The following is a 27,492-nucleotide window of genomic DNA, read 5'->3' as shown; positions in this document are numbered from 1 at the left end:
GAAGTCTCGAGACGAACTAATAAACACAGCAACACACAGGAACCATTAGAGAAAATTTACAGAACATTTATTATAAAAATACAACCAGTTATGTCACAGTCGTGGCGTTCAGTCATTCATTACAATTCAACACAGGAACAAGTCAAAGTGTGTGATGATCCTCCAAATTCATAGAGCGAATGTGCTCTAAAACAAATTCTCACACACTCTCTCACACTCACACACACACACACACACACACACACACACACACACACACACACACACACAAAGATAAAGATAAAGAACAATGTGATTGGGCTCGGCTACCATGAGGATATAAAAATAGATAAGGACATAAGGTTCCTTCTCAGACAGGAAATGAAGGAGATGGACTGAGTCGTCTTTCACACATCACACTCATTATCCATTCCTCTCAGACGCCCCCTCCTCCCTCCATCACATGCTGACTTTTTGGAAAAGAGACAGAATCCGTCAGTGTGAAATGAGGTCAGTGATCGCGTCGCCCGATGGAAAATCACCTACAGTACCCACCAGACCACGGCTGGACACACACACACACACACACACACACACACACACACACACACACACACACACACACACACACACACACACACACACACACAGACGGGGAGTACGTACACTTTCTCTCCAACACTCGCAGTCTCTCTTTGAGACGCACACAGACACACAGATGTGTTGCTAAAGGGTTGCCATGACAACTCTCTTACATTCCCAGTCGGTCAGGGCAACTGTGAGAGTCTGTGTGTGTGTGTGTGTGTGTGTGTGTAAAGTGTAATCGAGTGGAGTCATTTAGGGCTCACAGAGAAAGTAATTTTGTTGCAGAAATGTTCATTTTTAAGACAATTTCAGGACTGAGCTCCAGAATAAGTCTGTAGCCAGCAGGCTGTAACACTGTTAGGCTGCTTCAGCTCTGACTAAGCAGTCAGGAAATACTGTTCCTCCCAACATTAATCACCAACACATCACTATCAGTTCTATCAGCCTGACACCAGTCCTTTAGTTTGCCATTCAACAACACAAATCACACTTCCATCTTATTTACTGAGCACTTCTCTGTGTGTGTGTGTGTGTGTACAGTTCATTGCAAAGGATCTCTAGCTGATGTGATTTGGTGATCTGGTGTGATTTAAATGTGAAGTGTTGCATCATAAATTTTGATTGAAACCATGGTGATGAAATATTTTCATCACAAAAACAGCACAGTGAGGGGAAACCACAGTCGGCTCCCGCAGTCGCACTTTCACAAACAAGTAACCAGGAGAAACCAAATGCATACTGCAGCGTTCCTGCTACAGAAAATAGACATTTGTGATTCTATTGACGGGCTCATTTTTCTCCTGCTATAGCCGTTCTCCGTGTTTGTATACTGTGATCACCTCTTCATATACTAGTTCTCCTTGTTAGTGGCAGAGTTTGCCGTTCCCGTGCTGGCTTTAAACGGCCATCAGTCGCATGTGAAACAAATTTGTTTGCAAATTTATGCAACGGAAATCAGCCTCATCGTTCACACGCTGGGTTGCGGGGTCAGAGCTTTCTTTAGGTGCTGCCACCTGCTTCATGTTAAAGGGGCTTTCTGAAAGTTTCCTCTGCTGCTGAATGTGGTTTCTTGCCAGGAGCGGGTGGCGGGGATTATCGCTCGACAAGAGCTTCAGCCATTGTTGCGTTTGCAAGACAAGAGGTTATAATACGACCTCAGAGCAGCGCTACGTCTTCAGGGGGAAACCGGAGGCTACAGTGAGCTGCTGGTTGGCGTGCGAACTTCAGTAGAACAAGAGACGTGATAAAGACGAGAGATAAAATTTGTGTTTTTCCACCACTGGAGACGACTCTTGGTGATCTTCTTGATGCTAACGTTCGCTACGTAGCAGCAGCACAACTTACAAACAGCTCCTTTAAAACGCAAAACACGGGTGGCTTTTATTGTGAAGCACTCCCAGGGAAGGCAGTGTGTATGTCGTGACAGTGACATCACAAATGCGTCTACAAAATAAGACAACAATCATTGGGAGCATTTATTTTCCTTTTTACTATAAATATTGTGACTTTATTTTTTTAATCAACCAGGACTTCTTTAAAAAACAAGATTTCCATTTTTGTTATAATCTAAATGGATTAAAAATAATCTCTCATATCAACATGGATTCTCTACAACAACAACAACAACAACAACAGGCTGAACTGTAAAATAAAAATCTCAGTTTTAGTCTCAGTTTCTATCTTTTTCCTGGACGGGCAGTGTGTGAGCTGATCAGAGGTCAGGAGTCAGCGCTGCATCTTCCAGGTGAGTCAAACAACACACCGAGTTAAACAAACAACAACAACAAAAACAAAACACATACACAATATAGTGATGTGATTAGTTTGCATAGGATGGCCGACCAGGCGTCACGCTGCGGCTACAGCAGACGTACAGTGTGGAGAGAGCTATCGCAGCTGGATGTTTTAGCATCATTAAAAGTAAAACTCCAACCTTCAACACCAAGATGAAGAGCTGAAATCCATCTTTTCATTGTCCACACCTCTGGAAGCTGCTCTGATCGAAATGTCAACATCTCAGGGACGACTCTTCCTCGAGTGATCTAACAGTTTGGATACAGTTTAAGTTACTCTGGCAACATCTGACTACACCGTCTTGAACCGTGAACATTTCACGCTGCACAGACAGACGGAGCGGGAGTCAGAGGAGGTAATGCTACTTCAGATATAGGAGGACTGCGCGGAGAGGTAGCGCTACTCCACAGAGGAACCACCAGCTTCAGAACACATTCACTGATCTTTGTGTGGCCCCGTCGGGGCAGCGGGAGCAGAGATAATAACATCCATTCTGCTGAGAGATAATCCTTGGGAAAACATTCAGCACAGAGAACATAAAACCCAGTTTAATTTCATCATAACACTCTATAATATATAATGTTTAGATGGCGTGTTGTCTTGTTTTTATGGGTTTAAAATCACTGCCTTTCTCTGATTTCTTATTTCAGGGCAAATATACAGCACATGTCCCTATATGAATCTTTAAGTTAATGTTTTTACTTTATTGAATACACAGATTTTCTGGGGTTATTGGTCAAATTCAACATTATTAATATCTCATCAACACACCAAACTCCAGAAGCCTCTAAGAACAGGGGCTCCAAACTGTGAAATCCAAAAAACCAAAAAACCAAAAACCAGAAACCAGAAACCAGAAACCAGAAACCCAGCCAAACTCCTCCGAACAGTCTTTGCTCCCGTCACCAGCCCTCAGGCCTGCAGGAGCTTCCTGAGGTCCTGGTCCACGCCTCCCGCTCTCAGCTGCTCCAGGCTGTGGTAGCGATGGACGATACTGTCGGCAGTCACCACCACCACCCTGACGCCGTGGGTGTCGCCGCCCAGCTGGCAGCCGATGGCCGAGCTCACCACCATGTCCAGGCCGTCGTGGCAACCGCCGGCATTTCGGTGGTAGTGGCCAGAGAAGACCGCCTTCACCCCTGTGGTGGAGAGAGAGAGAGAGAGAGAGAGGTGTGAGTGCTAAATTTGGTACAATGAAGAAATTATATAAATCCTGGAGGGAGAAGCCTGGATTTGTTTTTGTTTTTTTGGTGGTTTGTCTCCGTTTACGTCGCTGCTCTAAAACTGGGATGTTACCATAAATAGGCAACATGCTGTTTAAGGTGGCGTGTAATACACACCACGTCTGACCCTGCGTCCCTCATGTAGCCCAAAGAAAGGTGCAACACACTCAATTATTAATAGCTCATAACAGAAAATGACCGAAATATATCTACAAGGAGTTGACAGGGTTAGAGATCAATACCAGTGACTCAATGTTTACTCCAGCAGAAGACTTCTGTAAATAACTTCCCTCTTCAGCCTCTGGTGCATTTTTAAACAAGAACCTGCTGCTCAACTTCTTGGCACTTGACAGAGGGATTTACATTTAGCTCTAACTCACTTAGCATTAGCATAATGTCATCATTATTGGTGGCATCTGCTTAGAATATACATACATTCAATAGAGCTGAAGCTTTAATGGTAGAAAGAAAAAGAAAGAAAGAAAAAAGGAAAGAAAAGGAAAAGAAAACATACTCTGGAGCCTCGCACATGTAGAATATTTTGAAATCCCGGGGAACTTTCATTAAGGCAGCCACAATTTTCAATTTATTTTCAATTACCAACGACATGGTTAATAGAACGGTGCGGCTACGGCTCGGCCCTGCGGCACTGATGCTGTGTCAACCACAGTTGAAATGACTACACACTTAAAATGGCCACGCCAGACGAGCGCCACTTGGAATGACGGCTGCAGAATGAGTCGCTTTGCTGCGTGTGAAGGTAAAATTTGAGTCCGTGAATTTGTTTCCCCTGTTTCGTGGGAGAAACAATTTGACTCTCTGACAAGTTGGTGTCGGTTTTGGTCGGCTTCCACTTGAACAACAACATAATGTGAGGATTTGAATTGAGGGAAAAGATCTGGATGAAGAGTTATGTTAGGATAAGGTGACAATCATACCCTACACAGTGTGTGTGATTGCACATGTGTAAAGTATATGTGTGTGCTTGCATTGTCAACTGTATAGGTAAGGGGATCTTTAAAATGAGTTTACTGCAGGCTTTTGGCAGAGAAAATGAGCTGCTCTATTTTCCAACTGCAAGTGTTTCCATGGAGGGGAGTCTGGCTGCTCGCTGCCTCGTCTCCAGAGAGACACCCAGCCAAAAAAAATAATGAAAACTGGCAACAAAAGAGGATAAATTGCAGCATGTGCATGAGAAAGACATCGGTCTGTCCCAGAAATCTGCACAACAAAGACAAGGAAGATCCCTCCGAAAAACTCTTTTCTTTCCTCTCTCCACCGCTGATACTACTTCAGCTTCACTTTCCGTGAAATTGCCCTGAATCATCACGTCCGCCACTCTGCATAATCAAACAGCACCAGAATACGAATGTGACCTAAATTTATATTAATGTTCTGAGCTACGGGAGGACAACGGTTGCACATGCTGGACCATTAAATAATTAATCTGCCATAGATGGAAATTGATGATTTAGGCCCCTATGTGTCTGAGCTAAATTCATTCACAATCCAAACCTGAGGCAGCGCTGGCGGCCGGCCTGCAGCTACATCACTATGGACCATACATGAATCTGTTTGCATATACTTCTGTGTGGCCAGGAATAATAGCATTTCACATAACCTTGCCTCGGCTCTAGGTGACCGAGTAACTGGCCAGGCTCAACACGTGTCTAGTCATAAATGTGTGTTTGTGTAAATGTGCGTCCTTGGTGTTGTTTCTAGATGAGCCACAAATGCCCTTTATGCCTCTTGGCCAAAGCGGTTACTCATTACTCTGTATGACTGTGTGTACAGGTGTGTAGGTGTGTGTGTGTGTGTAGGTGTGTGTGTGTGTAAGTGTAGTTCTTCAGTGCTGATAGACACTTTAGTATTTTTTATGCGTCCTACGAGGAATTATACAACTCGTCTACAATTATTCAGACGCTGCAAACGAAAACAACGTGAAGCAGTAATGGTGTGTGTGTGTGTGTGTGTGTGTGTGTGTGTGTGTGTGTGTGTGAGCCAGGGAAAATGTTTGATGTGATCACCTGATGACTCAGTTAGCGACACTGATTGTGGAAACGTTGGATCTGTTTCAGTATCCACAAGAGGGTTGTGACTTCTTTGTCACCTCAGAGACACGAGGAAGTGGGAGGAAGACGCTAAGACGGCGATAGTAAAGAAGTGATAGACGAGAATTAATCCTGTAATAATGATGACGAACGAACCACCGGGAGAATAAAGAAATCTTTTTGAAGCTGAAATGGTTTTTCTGAACCTCCTCTAAAACTCCCAAAGATGCTGTGATTAATCATGCCGCCAAATAAAGTGTGTGGGAATGTGTAAGTGTGCATATGTATACATGTGTCAGTGTGTCTGAGTTCTGTTGCCACGTCTTTGATGATCTGCATCCCACACATACGCTGCACGACGCTACCACGCAGCAGCAGTGAGCTTCCCCCATATGTGTGTGACATATTTGTGATGCATCCATGTAGCCGAGTTGTGTTGTATGTTTGTTGGTCAGAGTGAGTCACAGAACATCTACAGGAGGAGCTGCTGCTGTTGGGAATGGGGCTGCAATTAATGATTGTTTTATCTATCAATTAACCCGTGAATTATTTCCGTCCATGGTGACATCATCACGTCTTTTTTTGTCCACCCAGCAGAGTAAAACACAAAGATATAAAACAGACAAAAAGCAGACAATCCAAACCACGAGAGGGAATTTTTTCTTTAAAAAAATGTCTCAAAATGATTAATTCACTATCAAAATAGTTGCCCATTAATTTTCTGTTGCCCAGCGAATCGATTAATTGTAATACTTAGTACTTAATATTGGGGAACGGGAATAGCAAGACATCAAATTGACTTATGTGACTTCTTGCTGAGAGTTTGAGCCAGCAGCTGATTAGCTTAGCTTAGCAAAAAAGCATCCGGCCCCACACGACCCCTCCTTCCGAGACACAGAGGTCCTGAGAGAGTCGCACCTGGCTGAACTCCCGAGTGTCCATCAGGCAGAGTGGGATCTGTGTTAGGTCGTCATTAAGCGCTGCAGGTTTTCTTTCAAACATCTGAAGTGTAGCTGAGGACTGAAGTGGACCGAATCAACAGACAATTTTTATGTTGTGGAAATGAATTGTCTCGCTCCGCCGGCTTGTCCCGCTGGCTCTTATAGAGCAAAACCGATTTCATAGAAACAATTTAGCACAGGCCCGGCGATAACACCCTGACCTGAATTCATTTGAGCACGTCCCTTTCAGAGCGGCATCATTACCCAGGCTTTAGAAGTCAAACCACTCCACCTGGGTCCTTGTCTGCTAAAAGAAAGAAAAAAACACTCTCTGATAGAAAGGATGGCCTGTCTTAGGAAGAAAAGCAGTTTCAATCTCCACAACATTGTTTATATGAATAAAAGATAGACAATTGAAAAAACAAAACAAAACAAAAAACAAAAAATAGAATAAAGAAGCCAAGAGAGCTTTTCCCTTCGCAGTGCACTTCACAGCTGACCTCTGAGATCGGCTACATGGAACTGAAAAACACACAAAATACAAACCAAAAAAAAACAAATTAAAACCCCTAAGTTGCCCTTGAATTGCCTCAAAGACTTTCTGCAACATAACTACTGATTGGTGGACAACACAGTGAGAAGGGTTACATCCAAACTGACAACCCCTCTGTCCTGACCTGGACTGAATACAAGCACCTTGGCTGTCTGAGACTGACCGAAGGATTGCTTTGGTGCGATCTGACCACTGATACAAAAGGTTACTCCATCGCAGCAGCAACAAAATTAGCAGCAGAAACGAGACTAACACGCTGTAAACACACTCAGACAGAGGCAGGCTGACCTGGCGTTGCAGCCTGGCGCCGCTCGCCGAGAGACAAAAAAGGAACAGTGGCACCACAGGTTGAAATTTAAGGAAAGCTCACCTTTATGCAAATCTCCCCCTATGCAATGTGATCAACAATGTTAGTGCCATGGCTCCAGCCACTGAGCTACATCAAGGATAAAAATCCTTCCTCCTTCCGCCGACATTATCAAACTAACCCCGTTCAACCACGCAGAGAATGGAGCATGTGACCGTGAGAAGTGTAAGTGTCTCGAGCTGAACGCAGACAGGAGACACTATACGTGTTCAGAGAAATCACATTCAGGAGAGGGACTGTCCAATTCCCCCCCCAATTTTTTTTGTCTCTTCTCCACGCTTTGCTGCTTTCTTTCCCTTTCCCTCCTTTCGCTGAGTGGGTGCTCTCGCGAAAACACACACACACACTCCCTGCGCTGATAATTCCACGTCTTGTCTCGGTCTCTCTGCGGAAATCCCATTTACCTATCAGCCTTGAAACAGTGCTGGTTTCTTTTGTGCTTTTCTTTGTGATAAAGACTCCCATCTGGGGACTGGCCTTTGCTTTGACAGACAGAGGTGGGGAGGGTGGAAAGGAAGGGAGGAGGGAGGGAAAGCGCTCAGAAAATACTCAGAGTAAGCAGTCAGAGTGATGAAAACATATTGAATGCAAACGGAGGAAAATTACCCAGAGTCAAATTGAATTCTGGTCAGGAGTTGCAGGAAAAATGCACAGCAAGGAGACGGGAGTCCTTTCCTCCAATATGTGCCTGTACTCTAATTTTATATGCTGAAGTCATTAGATCCATGTTCGTGTTAATTGGTGGATCTATTGGACACACCTTTTACTTTTTAAATGCTAATAGTCTACATTGATGTAGTCTGCAAAATAAAGGAATAAAAGAGGTAAAGAAACGCCCGTCCACATCAAATCATGTTTGATGTTTGTGCCCCTTCCTTCAATCTGCCCCCCCCCCTTCTTTCTCTTCCCACTCTCCATCATCTCCCTTTCATCTCTTGGTCACTCGCCGGCTACAAGATTGGATTTGCTAATTGCAAGCTAAGTTCTATCACTAAACCTCCTCTTATCGTTGATTACCTCTAGGAGAAGCCATTTTCCCTCAGACCTTTTCCTCCTTTTCTCCTACTTTCTCTTCGACACAAACTCCTAATGGAGTTCTGAACAGAGCTGTCATCTGCACATCTGTGAGAATGGGCTGCGTAGGAGTGAACATGCAACGTGTGCGCTCGTATTGAAGGGCGGTTGTCATTAAAGTGCAGGTCTGGGAAATAATTCATCATGAAATGGTAGCTGTTGATAATTTGCATGACAGAGGGATACAAAATGATGTAGCGTGGTGAGGCATGTTGCAGCCTCGGCTCCCCATAAATCACTCTCAGCCGTCACTGTGCAGCATCCCCCTTCCTGTGTCCTCCAGTCACACACATACACACTCACACACACACACACACACACACACACACAAAGGGAGCTGGGAAATGAAAGTAGTGAGCGTGTCATCTATCCCGCTATGAGAATGCATGTGTTTTGGCCCTTCGGTGCCGACTGTGGTACCTAATCATCCTGAAATCACCAAGCTATGATCCCTGTGTTTCTCTAAGAACCAAAGGCCTTCAAACAGTGAAGATGTCACAGACGGATCATGAGGGGCCTGTCGATACGACCGTGTATTAATCGTCAGACGAGAAAGTCACGTGTACTGAGCTCAAATGGAAAAGGAGTGGGCCTGTGTATCAGCTGTAATGTCATGATATCAGCTGGATGACATATACTTTGAGATATAAAGATATTTTTTGATTCAGGTAAGAAGCAAGTTCCATTTTGTGTAAGCACAAGAACTTTGCCTGAATGAAACAGTGTGAATTGAGTAAAGGTTTGACAAAATCAGCAACTGTCTGATCTAAAAATAAGTTAACGAGGTTAGGTAATCTGACCAGAGCGGCAATCCCAGGTATGGAAGCACTAATCATACAAGACGCAGAGACGAGCTGTGGGATCAAGCTGAAACAAGGCGCGGCCTTCATCAGCAGCCAAATCGATAAAATAGTAAATGAAGTGGAAGTGTTGAAGATTACTTACTTGGTCATCGTCCACTTTAATGACTCTGATGCTTTCAAGCATGAAGAGATGACGGATCAGGTCTCCGCTGCTTTGGCCAATCAAATCCATGCAAGTGCACTGTTCAGATACTTGTGCGAGAACCAGTGCAACAACTGTTTTCTGTCCGAATGCCCGGTAACTCGTCCCTAACCCCCCCCTACACCTTTGGGTGCAGCAGAAAGAGACGACGACAGAATAAGAGAGCGAGGTACAGAAAAAGCAAAAGCCTTATTCAGCCTCATCATTAAAACAATGGGGTTAAAGGCTTAACCGTGGCCTCTTATCAACTCCCCAGTGGGTGATAAATGTGTCCTCGCTTTTGAACGGAGTAGGATCCTCGCTGATAAAGACAACCGGCAGCAAGAGAGCGAGAAAGAGTGAGAGACATAGAGGGAAGGATGGGGAGAACATGCGGAGCAGCGCGCTGCTTATCTTCGCCTCTAATTAGCCACTGTATGTACAACTCTACAGCCGCGAGCAATGTTGGGAATTCCAATGAATTTCTCAGCTGCGCTCTTGTTTTTGTTTTGTTTTTCTTTCTTTCTCTCTACATAAACAAGGTTTGGAGGCGAACAGCGGCGGCAGGGAAGCGTGTATCCGTGTGTCTATCTGTGCATTTGTTCACCCGTCCTTGTTTGTATGTGTGCTGAAGGTTTCCTGAATGTAAGATATAAACCTGGGAGCAGGAGGAGGAGGAGGAGGAGGAGGAGGAATGGAGCTAAGAAATCTAATTACAGTACTCCATCTATGAGGAGAGGAGAGGCTGAGAGCACTGCTGGGATTTCTGCTACTCCACTAGCCTCTCAGAGAGGAGACATCGGTCCCCAGCCATGGGAATTCAATCTTCACTGAAGAGACTCCGGATGTGCACAAAACCTGTTCTCTCTAAATTCAACTTCTTCAACGAGCAACCTACAATTTTTGCTCGTCTTTCCTCCTTCGCTCGGAGTAACTAGACGCCAGCTGAGTCGCATCCATACAAATTGGCATAGGTAGGGGCAATAAAGCCCAAGAGAGCATTATTTACTATGATTATGGGTATGACAGTGACAAGGCAGCGCAGGAGTACATATAATAAGAGTAAAAAACTTCCTCCAGGGTGTTTAGGGCTTTGTGTGATTGTGACAAACGAACTGACTGTACTGTAGTGACTGAAAGTCTCAAGCAGTAAATAACACAAAACAAGTTAAAACAACTATTTTTGTTGTCATATCAGACTTCTTTGTGCATTTGACAAATATCGGTTTAAACTCAAAGATATTAGACACAGAGAGCGAGTGCAAAATTAAAGGTTAAATTAAAGATTTAACATCAACCAAATCACTGTCAAATCACAAACCATAGTAATTGCTTACGTAATTAAAAAAGGAGAGTGCGTGATACCCGACTTGTCCGAGAGGAGGGTCATCACACAGAGACAGTGCATCATTAATATGAGCTGGGTTGCAGGCAACAGTTCTCAGGGCGGAGCTGCTCGCTCTGATGAGCCAGGGGATGACTAACTGGTGTCACACCTTTCCCATGTGCGGCTGTTTTGCTGAGATAACATACAGATACTTGCTGCAGAATATATCATGCATAGAAAATGCACCACTGCACAGCGATTTATTTGCAAAATGCACACACACACACACACACACACACACACACAAAACATGCACACGCAATTACTCAAACATCTCTCGACACCCATATCCTATGAGAGGGAGAAGAAGAAGTTGGTAGGGGAATGAAAAATACTTCAGTGACGAAAAATCAATTAAATTTTCTTTGTCTGCAGGGGACAATATTCTCCATTTCCATCATGTGTCAGTGGATTGGTGGGGGGGGGGCTGCAGGAACCCAGCAGCAGTAATAACAACCTCACAAATGCTGAGCCAAATCCCCAGCTGCTGTAAGTTAACTGACACCACACACACACACAAAAAAAAAGAAAGAAAACCACACCTCTGGAGTGGTTGGAGAACTCAGTTACATACGGCAGCGTGTACGTACTTACAAAGTACGAGGACTGATTTGATGCCAAAGAAACATTTGTGTAACATCCAGCAATCCCATTACAAGGCAGCTTTCTGTGGAATTTGAATTAGTAGACAAAGAATGAGGAAAGTCATCCAATTTTACCTCTTTGTTCTTGCCAGACGGCTGTTTTGCTTTGCTCAAGTAAGAACATTAGGGCAGCCAACAAAGAAGAATAATCTTGAAGAGTTGTTTTTTTTTTTTTTAACAACACCCGTGTGTTATTGGTACAAAGAAACATTGTTAGAGTGTCATGACGCATTTTCCAGTGTTCCAATAAAGGATCTTGAAGCTCAGTACTTTTTACACCATAAAGTGTGTAATCCTTCAGCTGCTGGTACAGCTACATTTGTCTTCCAGGCCCCAAATTATACGAGAGCTTGCTGCACAAACATAGACTGAGACTTATCCTTGTCAGCTGCTCCCTTTAATGAAAAATCTCAGCAGAAAAATGACATTCATGCGTTATCTGTGCCCAAGCTTAACTGTTCCTGCGTGGACTTGAATCTTTCCGAGAATAACACTGGATACAGAAGTGTGTGTGTGTGTGTGTGAAGTTAATGATGCTGCCCTTTACTGTAATGACAGTAATGATCACCAAGGTACAAGAGCACATCTGGAGGATAGAGGATCACAGGGTGCAGCGGTGAGGACAGACCGACAGCGGAGGGAGGTGATGTGTGAATAAAGCAACGGCAAAGAAGAGGAAAAAAATTACCAAGGCCAATGTATGTCCAGAAGAGATATCATTTACCACGGATGAGAGGAAAAACAGCCCCTCACCACACGGACAGGAAGACAAACAACAAACACTTACCCTAGCTCTCCTTTTTCTTCAGTATGTTTTCTGTAATTCTTCACTCATTCTCATTGTTTTCTGCTCTGAAAAGGCCCCCAGTCTCTCCGCTGGGATATTTTTACCAGGCGCTTGCTCGCCCTGCAGGGAACTCCTGCTTCATGCAAGTTCATACAGTCCTGAATCTTGCAGCTAACATGAATAAAAAAAAAAAAATGCACAAGTAAATATTTGTTTCATCAAACTTGGTTTTGTGTGAAGTTCACACACAGAACTGGTGATTTATCTCTCTTGTGATGTGCGTGGGTGGAGTTGATTATGTATCAGTGCACACTGTCTTTGTGAAAATATATGATTTTCACATGTTAAAATTCCCAAATACTTTCAAACGCTTGCCTCACAAACATAAAACAATTAGACTGAGAGTCTAGAGCTCACAGCTGCTGTACCTGAGGCTGCACTTAGACACAGCAGTGCTTTGAGCTAAATGCTAATGTTAGCATGTGAAACACACTGATTATGACAATGTTAACATGGTGATGTAATGGTGCAGGTATGTGTTTACTATGCTCCCTATCTTAGTTTAGCATTAGGCAAATATTTGTTAATTAACAGTAAACCCAAGTTATAGCTGACGTCTTTTTTGGGGGTATTTAGTCATAAACCAAATTACTGGACAAATTAAACCTGATGACGCACAAAAAGGGAATCAGCTACTGAATGTCGGAATGAAATATCATGTCAAGGCATCACCAAAGTCATTAGGAAACGTCTTCTGGGGATCATGAATGTCTGCACCAAATATTATGGCAATCAATCCAACTGTCTGCAGGAAAGTGTTGAACCGAACCAACTAATCATTTTTCTAACTTATTAACACTTATTTGACGAACAAATGAGGTATATTCTCCGCCGCTAAATACCTCACTTTATGGCTAATTTGTAAGATTTGTCTTTCCAGCCACCGTGTCATTTCCTGCCCCGGCGGTGACCCTGATGATCACAGTGTATCTGGTACAAATGTGGAAGTCGCAGCTCTATCATAAACTGACACAAGAGTACGATGATCACAGGCACGCTCTTTTTTTTTTTACAAGCATGCCTCCAGGACAGACTCCAGAAGATTCAGAGTACAGATGTTACAGCATCAGTCATCACCAGGATACTGGGAGTAAGAGATGAGGGAGGGAGCAGAGGGAGCGTGCCAGAGAAAGCAGGGACTCAGAGGAGAGCAGAGAGAGAGACAAAGCCTGTGTTATCCAACATTAACTGGGTTGATTCTGAGCTGATTTTTGTCAAGTCATCAGATTTCAATTTTAGATTTTATACATTTAACTGACTCAAACGAGTATTTCATTGCTTTCTTGTAATTTTCTTATGCAACTACGTAGATTTCCTACAATCCGAATCTAAGAATCTTCATAAACGCACCAAAGCTTGAGGATAACTGTACTGTGACATTGCACTGAGCCCGTTGTTCTCTGTGGGAATGACAGTGATGAAGAAAACATGGCTGCTCATATATAAACCACAGAAATCACATCCTTCCTCTTGCTCTAGTAAGAAGTAACAGATATTGTACAAACACACATGAAGCTAAGTGTATATGCATACAAAACATGAGAAAACCATGTAGTGTACGCAGCCTTACAGTGAACGGCCGCATGTCTCTCATCAATTAATAAAAACCACGTGCATGTGAGTATGTATATAGTTCATACAGTACATGTCTAAAGTGCACTCTGAATCTATAATTGCGTGCAGGACGTGTGTGAACAAGAGTGTGGATGAGAAAAGGACACTCGCATGTAGCATGTTCTCCATGTGCAGCGCAGTAACACCGACCGTTCCTCCATGTAAAAAGCCTGGACGGACTGCCCTTTGAATGTTTAACCAGCTCCCTCAGAGGACCAATCAATTAAGAGAGAAAGAAGGGTCATCAGACCAAAACAGGCCAACATGGTTAAATACATGCTGGAATAATGGCTAGATAATGAAATGAATACAATCCCCTGCCAGTCACCTTGATGCATAATTGAGAAGCGTGTGGCGTGTGTCTGTATGAGAGGTCCCGTCAATCAGCTGTGCAGAAACAGCTGGACGTGATGTGTACATGAGTGATCGAATGTGTTTGTAAGTGTTAAGCCAGCGCTTACTTAAATACTTATTGTCCTTGTGAGAGTCTCCCTGCCCGGTGCCCTTGTATCACGCTCCTATAAGCCGACAACAGTGGATTTTCGATTATGGAATTATTCTTCTCATAGGAAGTCAACTCATTAATTAATTCAATTATGTCTGCATTGTTTGTGTGTGCGTCAGGAGCTCCTCCTGTGGTTCTGGCTAATGGCGTATTAATCCTCTGGGCTAGCATCTTAAACTGTGCTTCAGTTAGATATGCTAGAAGTGAACAGGTTTAACAGGAATATTAGCTAAGAATTATTAAGATAAGACATTTAAGACCACTTCACAGCGGCTTGAATCCACAGCCAGAGAATACACTGCTGATATTTCAGGGTTGTGGACAAGGCGAATCATCTCTTCAGTGACTTCTAATCGTAGGAAAAGAAAAAAAAAAACGCCACAAAACTGGACCCGAAGACAAAGTAGCTGGACGAGACAAAAGATTCGTCAAGTTTAGGTGCCCTTGAGCAAAAATACTGGACACAAACTTGCTCAGTCACTGTGAGCTGGTAAAGGCAAAGTAACCGGAGACAAAGGTAAACGAAGCCGTTCTCCTACCGGCCTTCTTGAACCTGTCCAGCAGGTTTTGTCTGACCGCCCTCTGCAGGTTGAAGTAGTCGTCCTCCTCATCAGGCGTCTTCAGGTACAGGGGAATGTGCTGGAACACCAGGACGTGTTTGGGTTTGGGTTCCTGAACGGAGACGGATGTGAGGGGGGGGGGGACGGGAAGAGAACTTTAAATTGTTGTGTCATACGGCAGCAGACAGCAGCAATTACCTAAACATGGCGTCCAGACACAGCAAAAAGAACTTTATCCGTCCTCATAAATCACACGAGAACAGGGTCGTGCCGCTGATGCCATCCTACCGTTGAAGAGGAGGCGGCGGCGGCTCTGCTCAGCTGCTCCTCCAGCCACGTCTCCTGGGCCTCCTTCAGCTGAGGGCAGGCCGAGGCGTCGTAGAACAACTGGGAGTTCAGAACCAGGCAGAGGACTCCACCCACCTGAGAACACAGAGAAATGTGGTAAATGTTAGTTATGTGTATAGTTGTAATAAAGGGTTATTTTTACGGTGCGTTTCAGACCACCTACACAAGTATTTTTTTTTTTCTTCTCCTGAACTAATCACTACAATTTAACTCCTGCAAAAGCCTAAGTTCTGCACAGAAGATCGTTGAATCGCCTTATTTTTAAAAAAAAAGTCTACTACTACACAGGTAAACACAGAGAGATGCATGAGCAAAGTGAGCAGGGCCCTGGAGTCAAAGGGGGCTTTAATGGCCTTAAAATGTTTTTTAAGTGGGCAGAAAGATGTAGAATGACCTACTACTCCTCAGTCAAGGAATTGTAAATTTAAAAAAGAAACAGAAGCTACAAATGCAAGACAGAGACAGAATCAGACAGTGTTACAGCTGAACACTGATATCGCTCTGATTTAGACGAATGTCTCTCTGATGAACTGATGCACTTCAGATGTTTGATCAGGCCTGACAGACGGAGCGCGCCTCCATCAAAGCTAGCTGGCTAAACACAATGCTAACTTCGTAAAAACCACCGCCACCACACTGACGTCTGAACATGCCGTCACTTACAGCCACTGAAAATCAACTCATCTGGGTGATGTTTTTTGTTGACTTGATGCTATTTTGTGTAGGTTTTTCTGTGTTGTCGTTTTAATTCCCATTAATGTTTTCTTTTATAATCAATAGGGTGACATTTTATTAAAATATCAGGATTTACTTGTGGCTTTTGTTTTGATTTCACACATGAAAATCATTAAGTGGTCATGATTAATCCTGCTCAGCCTGTAGCACAGTTTTATAATGTACGGTGGCTCTGAAGGAAGCTTTTTGAAGTCTGATAAAAGTAAGAGTTTGAAAAATGTGGATTTTCTAATTAATGACAAGTATTATTGAGTTATCCTCTTGAGTCGACTCATACTGGAGACTAAAGGTCAGGATATCTTGGAAGTAGCTGCTTTCGACTTTGACTATTAAAAAAAAAAACATCTGTCTTTATGGACGTACAATACTAAAATGTCGAATTACTCCTTTAAATATAAATAAACATATAAAAAACATGGTATACACAGAGCAAAACAGAACCAAAAATGTTCTACTACCTCTACTAAATGTCTGAGGTGTCTGCTTACCCAGAAGCTGAAATAGTCGTCCCCCCATTCACTGCAGTACTGCTCCACTGTGCCGGGGGTGGGTGTGTTGCCCAGGTCGTGGTTCCCACTGACAAACACCAGTGGGATTGAGGGATCTGCTCCCTTCAAGGCCGCCTTCAGGTCTCTCTCCTGACCTTCTCTGAACGGCGTGTCTGGCGGGGAGAAACTCAGCTTGTGTCATTGTGACAAATGAGGCTACAGTCTGTGGTTTCAGTCCACGTAGAAAAACAAAAATAATAATAATATTGACTTGGAGAAGCAGCTGCTCCATAACAAACAATAACAATAACTTGAACACGATAAAAATGAGACAGAGAAACAGAGAGAGAGAGAAACGTGCATGAATGCTGATGAACCGTGTCAGATTGAGAGTGTGAAGGGTGCTGTAGGTGAGAGTCGCCTTGGGGAAGGAGGATTATTTGGATGATAATGATGACAGCTCAGAGAATGATCAATGCTCTGTGCAGCTCGACTTTATATCACCATGGTTACTGACATGATGAGTAGTGTTCTGGTGAAAACCCTCTCCGCGGTCGGCACGGCAAAACCCGACCTCTCTCTGTGCGGAGCTGTGCGCAGGCCGCCCGCGTCCATCGGACGAAGACACGCGAGGATACTCGTCGTCTCACGAGGTCGTTTGCGTCGTGTTAAAAAATCCGGCCGTTCTACTCTGTTTCGCCTGGAGTTCACAAAGAGGAGAAGCATGTAAAGAGGAGGGAAATGTTTTGAGTGAAGTTAATTCAATCCCAGCATGGGTAAAGGGCAGAGAATGGTTGAGACTCAAATCTATTTATAATTCAGAATGTGTATCAAACAAACCTATCAGCCCCTGCTCTGATAGTTCTTAAGTTATTCCTTCCTCTCCCTCTTCTCCTCTCTCTTATTTCTTTAGCTTTTTATTCATCTGAGTAATTATTTTACTGGCCTACTTTTGGAGCAAACGTTTCCTTGGATGTTTGGATAGCACTCATTACGTAAGAGCCTCTTTCCGACAGAACATCTTGTGCGTGACAGAGTGAGAGAATGTGGAGTTTAAAAAACGTAAAAAAAGGTAAAACATCTCTTTCACCTCTCTCTTTTTTTTTTTTTTTTATAATTAAGCCACTGTCAAGACTCCAAACTGTCAATACAGCACACAAGCATGCACTCAGATGCAACGAGAGAAATGAAGGCCCTCTTTGTAATGTAAAACAGACTCTGTGACACATTTGTATTCAGCTTTAGAGAGTAAAGTGCTTCTGTGGAATTGCTTACGGTGTATTAATTTCCTCAAGTGTTAACAGGTAGCATGTCAACAAGTACAATCGGCTTAGCTAGAATGTGTTCACAGATCATCGCTTGCAGTCGGCAGACTTTTACCGCACATGACGGCAACGACTCGGAGCCGGTGAAATGTCATGATGGTGTATTCTGTCCCAAACTTTAGAAGAATTATATTGAAATTAGAGCTGAAATGATTCGTCGATCAAGAGATAATCATTTTTTAAAGCCAAGAAGTAACTGATTAAAAATGTGAATAATGAACTTCGTCTGTTGCTCAGACGAAACGAGACATCTGAAGATGGAACCTTGGACATGATGGAAAATCTGGCAGCTAAACACAAGACGCTTTTTGTGCCAAGAAATATTTCACGCTGTGGCAGACAAAGCGTTCTGACAATTAGGCATGAGATATTTGACACCCCGGAACATATTCAATTGCTCTTGTAATTATGGGATTAGGGGTGTTGCCATATACTGGTATTGACGATGACCGTGATACTTAATTAGTAATTTGGTGATTTTAAATGTGGGAAATTTGGATTTGTAAAATAAATATTTTATGAGAAAATACTTGAACACAAGTTTGAAAGATCGATGGTAGCTGTTGCAGTTATTTTTTATTGGCAAATTAACCAAAGGATTAGATTATTGTTAGATTAACTGAATAATCAAAAAAGTAATCGATAGATTAATTGATTAAAAACTGTTAGTTACAGCTCTAAACACATATATGCCTCCAGTGGGTGATGCACAGTGACGATTTGGAAAAAACAAAAGATGAAGGTTGTTCTCTTGGGAGCCGACAGTCTGAATCTCGATGAAAGCGATGACACCGACTCATTATTCCACAATCACAATATTTGACCGCTGCATCAATTACATACAAAAGAAACCTCATTAATGAAGCTGGGATGGAGAAGAGGGGGCGCAAAGGTCGTCATTTGAAAAGCCGAGGTCATTGTCAGCAGCTGGTAACTCTCAACTAATCCTGCTGTTACAGACAAGTGGATTTTAACAGATTCCATCCGTTTATTCACAAGTTTTTATTTCAGTGTGGTCCGTTTCCTCCGGTCTTCAATAATCTTAGAGAATCTGTTATGGGGAAGTGAATGAGAGGCGCTCTCCCCTCTTCTAAACAACATCAATGTGCCCTTCAGCAAGGCACCTGACCGTCTCAGCTGCTCCAGTGGAACAGCAAAGAACAGCAAAAAAAAAAAAATGTTTTCTGCTTGACACCATCCAAGTGTGAATGTGTGTATTCGAGTGATGCAGGGTGGGGCTCGTCGAGAGCATCTAGCACACACTTAACTTTCTCTAGATAAATAAATGTGAATAAATAGCACTGGTAGCCTCGCACAGTGGCAGGGACGCTGTGCTGCCTTCTGCTTCCTTGCACCTCCAGCTGCCTGCCCTCAACTGCAGCCATCCGCTAACACAGCATGTTCATGAATCATCCCTCCGCGCTACACGGTTCAAACCAACGCTCTACCATACAGTAGCCCTTCAATCCGCATTTGAGACACTTTGCTTCAGAGTAGCGGGATTCGGTAAACCCATTAAAGTAACAGGTGTCGATTTAAACAATCGTAGGTGATACGTTAAAAAACAAAGAAAAGAGTAATACAATTCTGCAGATACATTCACTTCATAAATAAGGAGGATTCCTTGTGCTCAGAAAACAATGAGGACTCATGAAAAAAAATGAATTTTAAGGATCCATTTTCTCACCCTGCTTTCCTCTTTTGGAATAAACAGTATATGTACAGAAAAACCAAAAACAAAGAAACAATGCTGCTCTCCGCCGTCTCCGCAGCTCTGACTGAAAGGCCTTGTTCATTTAATGAGATTGCAGCACTGTGATTCTCAAACCCTGACAGGAGACTTTGGCAGGTTCTCGTTCAGCTGTCCAACACTGTAAGCACTTCTCTCAATTTCCCCCAAAGACTGGCTGTCGACACTGCACATAGGTCTCAGTGCGTGGGGTCTTGCTGTCGCATACATTTTCTACACTTTAACAACTGTCTTCTGAATGTGTGGGGACCTCTATGTTTGTGATCGACTCGAGCATGTACCGGCACTGACAGGTTGTTCTGATCTGGCACCGGTTTGGCAGGCAAAGTGATGTCGTTTAATTATGGGGGATAATGGCAGACTCTCAGACTGTCACTCCTTGAAGGTAATACATCCAACAGCTGGACAATTCCTGCGTCGAATGAATTCGGCGTGAATGTCCGATCACTGGTTTTGAACGCCTGCTGGACGCCTCTCTTTAGAGGTTTTCTGGGACAAGCACAGTGCATGCTGGGAGGATTGCATATTCCCTCTGGTCTGGAAAAGTCTCAGGATGCCACTGAAGGACCTGGAGGATGTGGCTGGGGAGAGGGATTTCTTGGCTACTTTTCTTAGCCTGCTGTCATCATAACCTGGACTTGGATAAGCTGTCAAAAATGGATGGATGAATGGATTCACCCTGACATTTACCGGGGTTGTCTTACAGAGTCTAAGAGGATCTTTTCACACTGACATTTGAACCGTGTATCTCCTGGGTCTTTACAAAAGTGTGAAGGTGGTGACAGAGAGACATTTCTAAACTTAAACACTCCTGGCAGCTGCAAACCCCCCCTAAGAAACCTATTACTTCCCACAAGCCACCGGATGAGCCCATTAGATAAACTCACACAGAACATCCCCATTCAGCCACCCGCCTCCAAAAAAAAAAAAAAATCCAAAATGCTTCCACATGTCACAAAAACAAACTCTCCCTAGGCAGTCAATCCTTCACGCTCTCCTCTCCTCTGCTTCTGAATCCCACAGAGAGAACCAATTTATCTGCCTTCAATGGCAATTAAACAGGTGTCCACAGCTACAGAGAGGGGACAGGGAAGTCCCAAGGTAACCTCTACTTCACCTTTGTTGAGTTTTACACACGTGCGTGCACATACGCAGATGCACACACGTACTTGAACACTTCTCCGCGCCGTATCATGCTCAACATCCCTCGTGAACCCCAAGAGACGCAGCTTGAATCCTTTGTAGTGCTCATTAGGAGAGTGTTAAGTCCAGCATGTTTCTCTAATCTAATCAGCTCTGATATCTTCACCCACCCACCCACCTCCCCTCCTGCCGCTGTCCCCCCTCCCTGCTCTTTATCCCCTTCATTTGTCAGCTTTGAAAATAAGTGAGAGAAAGACACAAGAGGGTGAAAGCGAGGGAGAGAGAGAGGCAGAGATAGGGAGAGAACGAACGGCGAGATTGAAGGAAGTCCTTGAGATGAGAAAGCGTCTCTTGGGGGTTAGCTTGGATTGGAGAGAAGGCGGGGAATCAGGATCAAGGAACTTTCTGTCAAGTAAAGGTCTGGATGACATGATGCTGAGGGAGCAAATACTAGCCAGCATTTCTTTAAGGAAGCATGACCTGTTTAGTTTTGGGGAACAGGATTGTTCCTTGTGGACCATCAGGGTTCTTCTCCATCTTGTGTGCACGAGTGCTTCTGATCACTGCCTCACCGACTGCTCTTTGATGAGAACATGGATTTATTAAGTGGTGACATCACTATCCGGCCTTCAGTTTTCCTACCACGTTCAAAAAACCCATTACTGATGAAACACAAAGACCTCATTGTTTTTTCATGTTTGTTCCAGAACAATTACAAGAACAAACTTTTGATTCCTCAACACCAGACTTAATTCACACCGATGCTTCAAATAGATTAATCACAGGCAAGGATAAGTGAGTGTGTTTGTGTGCAGTGTCAGACTTGCAAATGAAGGTTGTCAAAATAAGGTATGAGGCATGAGACCTCAGCTGTTTATAAAAGAGAACAGACAGATGATGAAGGAAAGAGAGAGAAAGGAAAAGAGAGTGCGCGAGGAGGAGAGGGAGAGGAGAGATAGCGAGTGAAATCCGAGGGAGCAGAAATACAGTTGCCAATTTCCCGTCGCCGACAGGCAGCAGTGTTGACAATGCCGGTTGACAGCCAGCTTCCCCTGGCCGCCCCCCATTCATTCTGTATTGTAAATAAACAGTTTAAGGGGAAATGTCAGCCGAGAGACGGAAGGAGCAGCTCCTAATATCTCTTCCCTCCTTCCCACCGATGCAGCAGCCCAGTTGCCAGGAATGTGACGGACATGGCGAGTAATGAGGATGGCACACACAACCTGTTCTGCTGGGGCTGACAGTAACGAGGGCTGACGCCTCGGCGTTCGTAGGTCCCCGAGGCCTTGCAGTTTAAACCCCCTGCTTACACTAGCTACTGTCCCACTGTGCATCTGAAACAGATCTCGCTGTGACCTATAAATGCGACTGATCAGAGGGAGACGGGGAGACTGGTGGAAAATGGACGGCGGCCATGTTTTAGTCTAAATGGTGCAGTCATGGAGATGATAAGGATACTCGGACGCCTACAGCAAGACTCTTGGATGATAGGGCGAGACAGCTCCTGGAGTGTTCATGACTGTCCCTGTGTAGCTAAAATTGGTGGTCATTATGACCCAAAAAGGAGAAGAGCTGCTCTGTGACTAAGCTAAGCCAAATCTGTGTTGCATATAAATAGTTTGCCTTAAGTTAAATTTTAGAAACAGGGGCCAAGGACATTCTACACATGACACACTGCACTAAATATCACAAAATGTTCCACTTCTGCATAATATCTTACGTAATCTTCAAATCAGGATCGGGCTCAGCGATACTTTGATCATGATCCATTCAAACGTGTAAACAGATGCGGCGAGAGAGAAGATGTGCAGAGACGGACAGAGAGACAGGTTCGCCTGCCGACTTCTTTTCTCTCTGTGTGCCCATTCCTTGAGGCCAGGCAGTCAGGCAGGCACCTCATGCTAGCTCCCTAATTGTCATGCAAAGGTAGTTTGCATTGGTTGGCAGCTTGCGGCTCTTTTTTGCTGAACATTAACTCTGCAGTGGGTCCCGCCAGCCCGTTCTGCTTACCCTGTCATCGAATCAGGCAGCTGGACATCGAGAAAAAACTCACACCACACCGCAGTCACTCATTTCATTACAGTTACTTTAATAAAAGCATCCGTTTGCCTCTGATGCCTGCCGAGCTGCACAGTCAAGGTCTTCTGCTGAGACACACAGGATTGGCTGGTTGATGTTTACAAGTTAGCATTAATCATCATATCTCTAGTCACTACCGAAACCGAGACACAGACAGACAGAAGGGAGCACAATTGAACACAGCATGAGCCAAACACAGCATGTCAGCTCCAAACAAGGTAGGAAATGAGCAGCAAAATGATTATTTTGTTTACTTGGCCAGCCATTTGTGGAGGTATCCAACTATTTTCAAACCCTGTTCTATTCTGAAAATCTATTTGTCTGGCCAGAGAGTGAATGCATCTGGTGAATTGGGGAAACCAGCTGCCACTGTGGCAACAGAAGTCGGCTTGCTGTCCTGCTTCAAAGACATCTAACACGGCTAACTCAGAGCAGAAGACTGATGAGGAGAAACCAGTGTACACCACAGTTAGATATTATTGAAAAAAGAAGTGATGGAATACAAAGGTCTCACATTCTCCATCTGTAACCAGTTTCCATCTGCTGAAGCATTTCAACAAAGCAAAAATCTTTGCTTTCATGTAAACAGCTTCGAGGCAGCCAGGTGCTTTTTTTGGTTATAGAGAAATATCACACGCTGTTACGGGGGGTCTGATGTTAACAACCTAGACTCCAACATCAGGGCAGCGAACTAACTTTTCTACACTCCAGCTGCAGCGGGAACAGAGTAGGCGCTATCTTGTAGATATTTAGAATATAAAGTCTGGCTGGTCTGATCAACAGCTGAAAGCTTCATCAGCTTTCCTGTAGGTAGTGAGACAGCCTGTGCTTTCCCATAGACAAATATCAACTGCTGTCATAGGTGAGATGTTGTTTACAGGCTCTGGCCTAACGTTCAAACCTCTCCAACTGAACCATGCCTTAGCTGCTGCTCTTCACAGACTGCATTGATTAGATTAGTACTACCTCCAAGGGCAGCTGAGAATACATTAATCAATATATATATATAGATATATAAATATTCCGTTCTCTTTAAAGACTGATGAATGTCAGAAAGCTCTCTTGGCTTCTACTAACGACATATCTGAGATTCTGCAGCAGTGAAAACAGTGTGAGGAAGCTTTGAAAATTCAAGGCTTTCTGTATATTTACACACTCCTGGCAGCTGTGAAATAATTCAGTATAATACAACACCACCTCTATTATAGGTCGTCCCTTGTGGTTTTACCGCATATTTCGGTCAAATGGTCAAATTTCCAGAGACACATACATACATTGATCACAAACCTCTCCTACCTGCTGCACTGGGACGACAAATAATCAATTCAGCCTGAGGCTCAAAAAATGAAATTCAGATTACGCTGCATGTCATTTTTGGAACTCTATATGACAGAAAAGGCATTCAATTTTTAATGGTTTCAGTCAGAAACATTCGTCACATTTTACCATTATGACAAATATATTTCAGGCAGCCATCATAGCTCCTCTCAGATCAGCTTTCCTCACGCTGGGCAGGTCAGAAACTAAAACCTGCAGTGGAAACCAGTCTGACCTCGACACATCACGGGATAATATAAGGTTGAAATATCAGAGCAAATGACTGATGTATCACATATGTGTTTAGTTTAAGTTATAATCGAGTAATCTGCTTAAAGTGAAAACGCAGAAATTAACTCTACAAAATTATTCTAGGATCAATAGTTAATGTAATAAACTGAACATAAAAAAAAGTAGATTTCTTGTCAAGTTACTGTTTAAGCATCAGATTTCGTATTCAGACCAGGGCTCTCCACAAGGTGGCTCACAAGCTACCAGTAGCTCACCCAAAGGTTCTGAGGATGCACGGTTCAAACTTTAAGCAACACAACTTCACTCAGTAAATCTACTCCATATGCAACTGAATCTAAACAGAAACAACCACAAACAAAAATTTCAATGAGGGTTTTTGCGTGTTTTAAGGGTTTCCGCCACGAGGAGTTCGGACAGGAAGCAGGATGGCTGCGGCTTCCTTTTAAACGTATTATATAAGGCACAATGCGTGTGCTAAATGGACAGCGCGTGTTGTCTTGCACATTTGAAAGACGCAATCCTCAGTGCGCACCGCTCAGCTTGCACGTTTGTTTGCGGGTGATATCAAGTTTATGCACGTTTTTACACAAGCTTTAGTAAATCAGGCCCTAAGTGTATTGACTTAACAATTTTAAGTTCCTGTTTGTTATGTATCACTGATGTACTGACAATTTTCTCTGGACTGAGGAGCTTCTTTTGGCTCCGATTTCTAAGCGGATTTATGAGGTTAATTTGCAGCGGTGTTTTCATGTCTGTGTGTTCAGGTCTGACTGAATCATGACTCAGATTTTTGTCTGATGTGAGTTTCAGATGTTTTTGGTACAAAATGTGAGTTTTGGATATTGATATTTGATGACTTTTGCTCTGGAGATCAGTTTGACCGTTTTGATACGATATGTGAATAACTGTAATATAAGACACGAGGAGCTCTCAGCCCCTTTTTATTTTGTCAAAGGAGCTCTCAGAAGAAAAAGGGTTGGAGACCCCTGATTTAGACATATGGAGCGGAGTATTTAAATAGAACACTGTAATGTAATGTAATTGGTGTGTAGTTGGCTGAGACCAGCTGATGAGGGTGGCACAGATTGTCTTCTACTCCTGCCTGAGCCTACAATAAATCTTCTCCAGATCCATACTGTTAGTGTCAGACACCAGATCACTTCTTAGTCATAACAGAAATACTGATTAGCAGTGAATCTGATGTCCCTCGTTAAAAACCTGCATCGTGCGTATAGTTAGCAGCCTCATGACTTCAGTAGGAGGTCTGTTCACCGTCCAGCACTGCTCACTGAACTGTGTGTCTTTTGCTGAATACAAATGAGGCGTACAACAATGTGACTGGTGAAACAGCCTATAGTGTGTGAAATCAAAGCTCGTGTTTCTAAACAGTTTGTTTTTTATCACTCATTAGGGAGAGCCATTTCAAACACTTTGAAAATAAGTGCAGCATTTGCATGAGCCTGCGTGAGGTACCAGATGCCATGAGATAACACTCATTGGGCCGCTGCTTTATCATTTGTTTTGACTAAGAGAGCCTGAGCAGAGTTAAAGCTCACACAACTGGCATCTGTGAGTTCACATTATGTCCTCCAACATTAGGCGGATAATTGGCAGCTACCCTGGTTGATGCCAATATTTTGTTTTTACTGTCCATACGGCTGTGTGCCCGCTGGGCGCCTCTCTTCACTGCTGTGGCTTGTTTTCAATAGTAAGCATGTGCTGCTATAGTACAGCCCTCAGAACTCAGCAGGAATTTATCACTCGGAGAAGTATTTTAATGTTTAGCGAAAAAAGCAATGTACTTCAAACAGTGTCTCATCACAATGCAACAGCAGGACCCGCACTCAGTGCTTCCCCTGAACACCTGTTCAGGCCAACAGCTTAAAAGAGTGTATTCTTAAAAGATTGACACCGTCAGTTGAAAAGCTTCAACTATAACGTCTTTATTTTTGACGGAGGAGGGCAGCAGTAATCCTCGCATGTAGTTCTTAAACGTGGGTTTCAATTTTGCTTAATGTGCTCTATCCCTACCTGGCATGGCGTGGACCAGGTCCCCGCACAGCACCATGAACCTCGGCCTGGGTCTGAGCTGGTTGACGGCCTCCACGGCCTGCTTGGTGAGCTCAACCTCTTCGGCCCATTCGTCTCCTCCGCCGTCGCAGTCTCCGTCCCTCCAGGCCTTCATCAGCCCGAGCTGTGGGTCCGCGGCCTGGATGAAGCAAAATGGTCCCGTCCACTCACGCTCTGCATCTGAAATAAAAAACCTAAACTTAATAGCTGTGTTGGCAGAGACAGACACTCTGGTTACTACCAAGACAACAACGCAATGAAAATGATTTAAGGCTGCATCAGAAAACTTATGTTGTTAGTAAAAAATGGCGACGGCACTAATACCTTTAGAGTAACACACGATCAAGTTGCAATGTAATAAGAAGGGTGTTTCTCAATTAACCACCTGACTATGCATCAGCTCTCCACAGCATTTTAGCATCTTTCAGCTCATTGTTTTGCTTTCATGGCCAACAATGTTACTGTTTGCCAAAACAACTTCATAAGGTGATAAAGTGTCGGTGTTGTATTCTTCCTGCACTGCCCTCTGGTGGCCAAACAAATCAATCAATGCAGCTTTATTGATGTTGAGGTGACAGAATTAATACAGCTATAAATTTCACAGCATTTACCAAACATTGAAAAAACAAATTAACTCTAATTCGCTTCACTGTTTCAAATGTTTTTTTAGTGTTGACAAATTTATGGAAAAAACAGCAATTAATACTGATGTGCAAGTGTGTTTATGTATTTTTCAAAAATACAAGAAAAACAAGTGTCAGCTTTAGGGCTTCTACTATGAATTGCTTTAATTATTGATTAGTTTGGCAATTATTTTTTTCGACTTATCATTTTGTCTTTGAAATGTCAGAAAATAGTGAAATTCTCATTAAAAATC

General features: G+C 43.4%; 1 protein-coding gene across 1 annotated transcript in view; it reads right to left on the bottom strand.

The window, feature by feature from the left end:
- Nucleotides 1-1,458: 1,458 nt before the first annotated feature.
- The window catches only part of cpped1 (calcineurin like phosphoesterase domain containing 1), a 29,088-nt gene continuing 3,054 nt past the window's right edge, over nt 1,459-27,492 (bottom strand). The window contains exons 2-6 of the mRNA XM_022743507.1: nt 26,577-26,795; nt 16,680-16,852; nt 15,397-15,531; nt 15,088-15,220; nt 1,459-3,497 (exon numbers count right to left, since the gene is read on the bottom strand). Coding sequence (XP_022599228.1) covers nt 3,271-3,497; nt 15,088-15,220; nt 15,397-15,531; nt 16,680-16,852; nt 26,577-26,795 — 887 coding nt within the window. The 3' untranslated portion in view covers nt 1,459-3,270. The remainder of the gene's footprint in view (nt 3,498-15,087; nt 15,221-15,396; nt 15,532-16,679; nt 16,853-26,576; nt 26,796-27,492) is intronic.

Source organism: Seriola dumerili, unplaced genomic scaffold, assembly GCF_002260705.1.
Source record: "Seriola dumerili isolate Sdu_G_001 unplaced genomic scaffold, Sdu_1.0 BDQW01000068.1, whole genome shotgun sequence".
In the NCBI taxonomy this organism is placed as follows: Eukaryota; Metazoa; Chordata; class Actinopteri; order Carangiformes; family Carangidae; genus Seriola; species Seriola dumerili.
This window is presented reverse-complemented; position numbering and strand designations above follow the sequence as displayed.